We start from the raw sequence: 8,893 nt of genomic DNA on the forward strand, positions 1-8,893 counted from the left end.
GGACCAGCGGCGCTTCAGACTGCATGTACTGTATTTATTATATCAGCAACAAATGTAAGGCAGTTTTAGGAAACCTTTCTTTAAGTAGAACAGTTTTTAATGCATTAAACCGTCTGGCCCTCAAAAGTGACACTTTTGACTGAAATATTTAACATTTTGAAATTTAAAAAATCATAGCTTCATCGGGATGACATGACACTTTTGTCACATTAGCTATGTGAATGAACACACAAAAAAATCATGGGCATGATTCGGATATGTTAGAAGTTGGAAAAATAAAAAAAACTAACACTTGGTATCCTTGCAGTCAAAAATGACCGTGGGAAAAAAAGTTTATAAAAATTTAATAAATATTGCATAGTATCATAAAATCCCTTCAAAATTCTAAATAATAATCAAAAATATTATTGAACAAAAATATATTACAATGATTTTCCTGAAAAAAAAAAAGTTACATTTCAAGGCTTTGGTCACTTTGGGTCACGAAGGTACCAAGTGTGACCCAGAAATGAAGGAGTTAAAACAAGAGAAAGCCTGTGAATGTTTAAAGGTACACTTCTGAAAAAACTCCCTGTTCTGCATTCGTCCCAGTTATGAAGGTCTATAAAAGGGATTTATGATTTAAGTGGAATATCAGCAGACGTTAATGTTGAACGGCTCATCTCGACTGAAGCGCACCGCTGATCTTCCCTCCACTCACTGCCGAAGGCACACAGATGTCTCCACACGTTGGAAACTGAGTCAAACCACATCAATCAGGACACTCATTCCTGCTCCACCTCTCTTTTTCTTACACCTTGTCTGCTCTTTTCTTCTGTGTGCATTTTTTCTCCATCTCAGTCGCTGGTTTTCTTCTTGTCACACTGGGAAAGATCTCCTGTAGATGGCAAAGGCAACAAATCCACAACTGATTCATACAGTACAGTATATATACACTGCTGTTCAGAAGTTTGGGATCAGTAGGATGTTTAATGTTTCTGAAAGAAGTCTCTTCTGCTCGTCAAGACTGCATTATTTTCATTCAAGATACAGTAAAAACAGCTGTTTTCTATGTGAATATGTGTTAAACTGTAATTTATTTCTGTGATCAAAGCTGTATTTTCAGCATCATTATTCCAGTCTTCAGTGTCACATGATCTTCAGAAATCATTCTAATATGCTGATTTGCTGCTCGAGAAACATTTCTGATTATTATCAATGTTGAAAACAGTTGCGCTGCACAATATTTTTGTGGAAACTGATACATTTTATTTTTTCAGGATTCACAGATGAACAGAAAGTTCAAAAGAACAGCAACCTTTTGTAACATAATACATGTCTTTACTGTCACTTTTTATCAGTTTAACACATCCACAAAAATATTGTGCAGCACGACTGTTTTCAACATTGATAATAATCAGAAATGTTTCTCGAGCAGCAAATCAGCATATTAGAATGATTTCTGAAGATCATGTGACACTGAAGACTGGAGTAATGATGCTGAAAATACAGCTGCGCATCACAGAAATAAATTACAGTTTAACAGATATTCACATAGAAAACAGCTGTTTTAAACTCTAATAATATTTCACTGTTTTTACTGTATCTTGAATGAAAATAATGCAGTCTTGACGAGCAGAAGAGACTATTTTCAGAAACATTAAAGATCCTACTGATCCCAAACTTCTGAACGGCAGTGTACTTGAGCGTTTACTTGAGACACACTTAAATGGTTCGAAACTCATTCTCAATAAGATGTGTCTTCCCGTCTCATCTCTTTCATTAGCCACAAACCCCGCCTTCAATCTCAGGTGCTTATCATCACAGAAGGGCACAGGACACACATGCACACACCCCATCCTATCGTAATGCATTATTATTATTATTATTATCTGCTGAGTCTCGGCTCTGTAAAATGAGTTTTCCTGAACTCCATTAAAAGCAGTGCTTGTCGTTCCCCCGGGTCAGATTTGCATGCGCCGCTGCAATGCACCTCAAATAGAAGATGTCCTTCCTCTGCAATCCTCCCCCAGCCTCATCTGGGACAATAAGTGGACATATGACATTTTCCAGAGACCCTCGTCTTCTCTGCTGTCCTCTCCAGCCGCTCATGGCCCGGTCGTCAGCGGAGGGGAAGAAGATTGCCAATGACACCAGCAAATCAGCAGTAAATAGCGGGTAATTTGATTGACATCTGGAAGGCTGTCACGGGCCGAGTGGACTGGCGAGCAGTTAGTTGAGTACAGAAAATGTGGCTTTCCAAGTAAATCACTTTTTGTCCAGTGGGGCCTGTAGCAGGTTATAATTGCTTGTCCTTCCCATCAGTGCAGTTTCTCCATTACTGTGTGCAGCAGCGTCTTATCAGAAAGCAGCGTGTCCCTTAAACATTCACATGCTGTCACAGGTCAGATGATAAATGTCTAAACATGAGACACATTTCAGAATTCATTATAGCGTATGCGCTGTTTCCCATTACAGTCCTTTCAAAATTGGAAATGAACAGAAAAAGGTTAAAGAGTAAATCCTCTGATTAAATACTGAGTGGAGAAGCTGTTGAAGTTTTGCTTGCTTAAAAACAGAAAGAAACAAGCACAACATCTTTTTATTTACTTGCCATTTCCTCGAGTAATGTTTAATACTATATGACACATTTACTGTGACATGAGTGTTATACATAAACGAGTTTATAATTCACATGCTTTAAAGAACGCGTTATGCCAAAGTGGCATGGTGTTCCTCAGGGTGGATTCAGAAAAGACCTGTTTAAACGTGTTTCATTCCTGGCTTAAAGTGAAAGTGTCATTTTGTCTGTGTTAAAATACCTTCTCCTGTCCAAGTTTAATGTCCTTGCAAAGTGTAAACACCGCGGCTCTTCCTCTTTCAAGACATCGGCCTGTTTGTTTAAGCATCGTGAGTGGAGACCTGAACGACAGAGTTTAGTTAGGCAGGATTTGATCTTGATTTTATGATTTAGCTGAGAGTGACACATATCTCTGGTGCAATAAAATTAAGCTCACATCACAGGAAACAAAATTTATTTTCCATAATGATTTTTTTAAACGGTGCATCATTTTGGCAGATACTTTTTCTTTATTGTTGCTTTGCATTATTTTGCAAGTGGTGCATAGGCTGCCTTTATGTGGTGTTATTAAGAAAACAATAACACTAAAGTGGCTATCATAATTGTTTTTGCTTAAAGACACTTTCATTGTGCTCCTTGGTAAATTAGTGACTACAAACTACAATAAATCTAATGTAAATACAATGATAATAATAAATACAAATATGAAAATATTACAAGCTTAATTAGTCCACAGTATACTGTAGCTGCTATCTGTCACGATGTGGTTGCAGCGTCGGAGAGAATAATAAGCAGCAGGCACTTTTATTAACAATCAGCCATAATAACAAATAAGCAAGAGCACAAGAGAATCACAACCAACTAAACATAAACGAGGACAGACCAAGAACAACTCAAACTGAGGCGTATATCGACCGAGGAACGGGGCTTAGCTCAGACACATCCGTGTGTGTGCCAGAATACAGAGGATACATTTGAAAAAATATGTTTAAAAGTTACTTTGGCTATATTTTAAAAAAGCAAAGTATATTTAAACACGGAGGGCTCTATGCACTTATTTTTAAGGATATCTTGTGTATGCATTTTCACTGCACTTACAAATTGCATAATAATGTTATGAGATTAATGTTTTAAATGTAACATTTGGAATACAGAAGTAGCAAATAATAGAAAAAATAGAATGATACTTTTAAATATGAAATTACCAGTAGGTGGCAGCAAACCGCTGTCTTAATGAGTGAGTCGTTGAGTCATTTATCCAATCGATTCTTTCAAAATGACTGATTCATTCAGGAACCGTGTAAGAAGCTGTTTTTATGAATGCGTCACTGACTCCATTTTCACTAGCAAATAAAGATGACATTGTCTCTATAATTTAAGGCACTTAATATTAACTTCTTGTTTATTGAATCATTGCCCTGACACAAAGAAAAGTCTGCCACAGACCACGCTAACCAAACCGTTCATATAATCGCTCTAAATAAGTGTGTGTGTCCTGGAAAGTCTGCGCTGCGCGACTGATAGATGCTCAAAAATGCAACATAATTTAAAAATTATTAAGAAATATAATGCTGTTTTTTTTTTTTTTTAAGGATTTTGAAATATCCATTTAAATTTTCAAATAAATAGATCTAGTAAATTACACCACCTGGCTCCGTAAGATCTGACCTCACTGGCTGGATCGTACAGACCCTCGCTGTAAAAAATAAATAGTTGAGAAAACGTAAAATAATAAGGCAGCTTGATGCACTAAGACTTTTGAGTTCTAAATAGTAACTCAAGCTCACTAATCTAACAATAGGTTTTTAGTTCTGCTCAGTAAAGACACTTTGTTTAGTCAATGTAAATTTGTTTGTTCATGCAATGCTGATTGTCTTATTTTGCTAATAGAAACATTCTTGTCACAGCAACTGAAAAAACAATTACTGTCGTTGGGGTAATTAATTTTTTTCTGTTGCCTGGATGAAAAAAAAATGTGTAAAAAGTCATCACATTATCAAATTTATGTTTGTTTACAAATGACAAATGTTAATAGGTAACTAATTCCAATAAGTAGACAACATTGTGTTTGTTTGTTTGTTAAACAACTTACAAGACTAAGATACCCAGAAAATGGACACGAAAGTTTAAACCTACTCTAGGCCTCAAAACTAGACACACTAACCTCAAGAATGGTGACAACCAACAAATGTTAAAAAGCTGAGCTCTTTACATCACAGTACAACAAATAACTAACAATAATGATAAAACAACAACAAAACAATTTTAAATGAAGTCAGCAAACAGCAAAACAATAATCATATAACAGTAACTGCATCATTTATTCATGCTGCAATGCATGCTGGGAACTCACAAAGCCTTAACATTTCAACAATATGAAATTCTTTGTTCAGTCAACAGTGTTTGACTAGTTGGGGCAACATTTGGGGTAATTTTGTTGGTCTGACAAGGGTTTTTATGTAATTTCAAGAAAATAGCATTTTTTAGTATTGGAGACTCAAAAGGTTTCGTAAACTCGAAAAAGTGCAGTTGCATTTGTGAATGACAACGTAAGTTGCCACCGTTAGATGTGCAGAGAGCAAATCTGCGGTTCTAATAGAAATGATTTGAATGCAGATGAAAACTCAGTGATGATGCATACAGGGAATAGTAATAAAAACATTCGGGGCTTAGCCCACCCCTAGCGCCGCTCCTGCCAAGGAACAAACAAGCAAGGGCAGGTGAACATAATCAATTAACCAATGAGTAACCTAGGAAACAAACTAGTGGCAGGAAAATAAAAGCCAGGAAACCAGGTCAAATCAAACACAGGAGCAATGAAACACAGCATCAAAAAGGGCTGAGTGAATGGCAGCAGAACACCAAACCGCTCACGAGCATCCCGCTGGCAGAGCTATCAGAAACACACCGCATTACCCTTCAACTGAAGCAGTTCTTGAGGTTATTGCACATATTGACCATTCTGAATGACACTGTTATACTTCTTTACCAGCTGCCATTTAATAACATCTAATAATGATCTATCTCACTCTAGAAACTGTTGTCATAGCAATCATATGTTAACGATTAGATTTAAGATGGATATTTACAAAATACATTTACAAATAATATATGCATGATACAAAATAAAATAAATTTTAGAAAATAAAAATGTAAAAATCTATATTCTATATAGCTTTTTTGTTCCAGCTGTTCTCTCAAGCTTTCATGGCGTCAGTGGCAAATGTTTTGCCATATAAATGTGTTTTACTTCATATTTTTAATGGTTCATTTTAAAGGTCCCCTGAAATGCTTAGAAACACGCAGCGTTAAGGCCCGTTCACACCAAGCACGATAACTATAAAGATAACGATAAAGATATAGTTATAAAAATCGTTCTCAATATTAAAGAATAGCATAGTTCACACCACAACTATAACGATAACGATACAGAGGAACGATATCGTTGGAATCGTTTTTTTTCCAGCTGATGAACGATAAAACACTGACAGCCAATCAGAATCCATCCTGCTGTAACGAGCTCAAGAATTTAAAGCGGCAGACGAGCGTGCGCTTAGAATAAACAGACGATATCGTTCGCTGGTGTGGACGCTAATATCGTTATCTTTATTGTTATCTTTATAGTTATAGCTCTTGGTGTGAACGGATTGATATGTCCCGCCCTGTCTTCCTTTTTAAAATAGCCAATAGCGTTCATTTATATCACAGCTTGGGCTAGAGCCGTTGAGCTCCGTAGAGCCGCAGGGTATGCCAGCCACAATCTCAAACATATTGCTATAAAATATAGCATTCTGTGTAGAATTCAAATAGCTCCGATACATTTTGTGGTCTGCCGCGACTCGCGCATGTGATCCGCTCCGTGCTATTGTGTCTCTGGACCGGAGCAGAGTGTGTGTGCGGTGCGGTGGTTAGCGTGACACAGCTATTGATACTAACACCCAAAAAACTTTAATTTTGATTTCATGGGGACTTTAAGGATGATCTTAGTGGAGGGTAGAGGCCTAGCGACTGCACACAGCTTAAACTGAAATCAATTCTGTTTTTTTGTTTTTCTTCCAACACGCCTTTAAACTGTATGTTCCTGCATGACTCTAAAATAACGCAAATATAATTTTTTTCTAACATATGTTCATTTGCCTGTGGTGTTTATCAAACATCCCTCATGTAGTATGATTCATGTGAAAGTCACAGAGCACTTTTAGTGTTTAATATTCACACTGTTGTTTCTTCTCTCTTCTCCTGCCATGTGCTCCTGATCCCGGCTCTTCCCTCTGCTGTCACACTCTTTAAGGTAAGTGTCTGTTCTTTCTCCCTGCAGGCAGGTAAGTGACAGAGTCTTCCAGAACAGGTTAACACAGAAGTGTTGAGGAAGTGTGTGATGTGAGATTGTGCCAGCAGCAGTGCCCTAGGCGAGCAGGTGCAACACTCTGGGCAATTAAACGCTTGTGTAAGATAAGTCAATTCAGCTGCACATGCAAGTGTCACGTCTAAGCGGTGTATGCGCTGTGTGTGTCTGTGGAAGAAAGAAACTGTATGGGCATGACGGAATATGATCGTTGTTTGTTGTAATTGACAGTAACTGAGTTTAATAAGGGTCAAGTGTGAATAGCCCTCTAGTTATGTCATGTTTAAATGAGTCCCAGAGGAGAAGTGTGCACTTTTCTCTCCCTTTTCTTGCCTCGTCTCTCTCGCAGTTTCATTGAGACTTTTTGGAACGACCAATAAAGGCTAGATTTATCACTAAGTGCTGACCTCAACTAAAGTGAACACATTTACATGCACAACAGTTTGCAAAAAGGTCCACATTCTAGTTAAGCCTTTACTCTTATGACATTCTACATAGAATCTGTATATAATTTTCCATTTTCTCTTCTGGAAATACTGGAGATGCACCATGTGATTTAGGATCGGCATGCGATTCTTTGATTGGAAACGTGCACTATGTAGTGAACTGCACTGCTGAGGTCCAGACACTGTGTTCTTACTGAGCGTGTGAAGTGCTCATTCATAACGTTTGCACTGTAGTCTGTCACATAAATCTCAGCCACTCTGTTTTAATCGCAGATATAGTGTACAATGACTATTATTTTAATATCATTTATTAAACATCTGTCTCTGATAAATTGTGAAAGCAATGGTAAGTATCTGTTTAAGTTGCACTTAATGAATTCATGAGCATTTTTACATGCTACTTAGATGAGGTTGCTTTTGGCTTTTGTTTTACTTTGTGCTTCAGGAAACCTAGTTTTTGTCTTATATTTGTTTTACTGCTTTATATTAGCTTGTATTGTATCCAGTCATGTGTTTTTTGGCCATTCTGAACAGGCATATGACATCGGAGACCTGTCTTTGAAAGATTTTAGTATGAGATTTCGTTTTGTCCTGGACGAGAGTATATATGTCTTCCGTTATTTACATGTGGCATTCTTCCTCATCCCTGGAAGGTTGTAAGTCTGCAAAACCTGAATGCAGAACATGCATTTCTGTCACCATAAATAACGGCAGAAGGTACAGACACACGACATCTGTAAGCATTGAGGTGAGAAGAAACGGAAATGAGACAAAGTTCTGAGGACAGCAGATTGAAGAATGAGAACCGAGAAGGGCCGCTAGAGACAATGGTCATTTACTGCTGACCGACCCCCCCCCACAGCACCCCCACATGTACAACTAATGAGAGGAAGGACTATTAGTCATTGTAGTCCAACTAATCGTCCAGCACTGTGATTTTGTCAACAACTCTGAAAGGCTAGTCAGAGCTACAGATGCGTACACACACTCACTCACTCTCACACACACACTCACTCACTCACTCACTCGCGCACACACACACACACACACTCACTTGCACACACACACACACACACACATTCACTTGCACACACACACACACACACACACTCACTCGCACACAATTTAGGTCCCCACCGTGACACGAGTCCTCATGAGTCTGTGTGTAGTCAGGGTTAAGTCCCCACCAGAATATATAAACCAGTACACACCCATACAAACACACACACACACACACACTCACTCACTCGCACACACACACACACACTCACTCACTCACTCGCGCACACACACACACACACACACACTCACTCGCGCACACACACACACACTCACTCACTCACTCGCGCGCACACACACACACACACATACACTCACTCGCGCACACACACACACACACACTTTCACTCAAAATATAACATTATTTGAATGTTTATTTTTATTGTCCAGTTTTCTCGTTGTGATTATAACGTTATTTAAACATTACAAACACACACACACACACTCTCTCTCTCTCTCTCTCTCTCACACACACACACACAC

At 38.2% G+C, this 8,893-nt stretch overlaps 1 protein-coding gene across 2 annotated transcripts in view; it reads left to right on the plus strand.

Annotated features, from left to right (window-relative positions):
* Positions 1-8,893, plus strand: part of bnc2 (basonuclin zinc finger protein 2) — a 146,005-nt gene that overhangs the window by 26,010 nt on the left and 111,102 nt on the right. The window contains exon 1 of one of the 2 annotated variants that reach the window (XM_016575173.1): positions 5,383-5,500. The exons of the other annotated variant lie outside the window; for it this stretch is intronic. Within the exon in view, the coding sequence (XP_016430659.1) occupies positions 5,408-5,500 (93 nt within the window). The 5' untranslated portion in view covers positions 5,383-5,407. Of the gene's footprint in view, positions 1-5,382; positions 5,501-8,893 lie in introns of those variants that run through there. 2 annotated transcript variants of the gene reach the window in all.

The sequence above is a fragment of the Sinocyclocheilus rhinocerous genome, unplaced genomic scaffold (assembly GCF_001515625.1).
Source record: "Sinocyclocheilus rhinocerous isolate Xijiao unplaced genomic scaffold, SAMN03320098_v1.1 scaffold323, whole genome shotgun sequence".
Lineage (NCBI taxonomy): Eukaryota > Metazoa > Chordata > Actinopteri > Cypriniformes > Cyprinidae > Sinocyclocheilus > Sinocyclocheilus rhinocerous.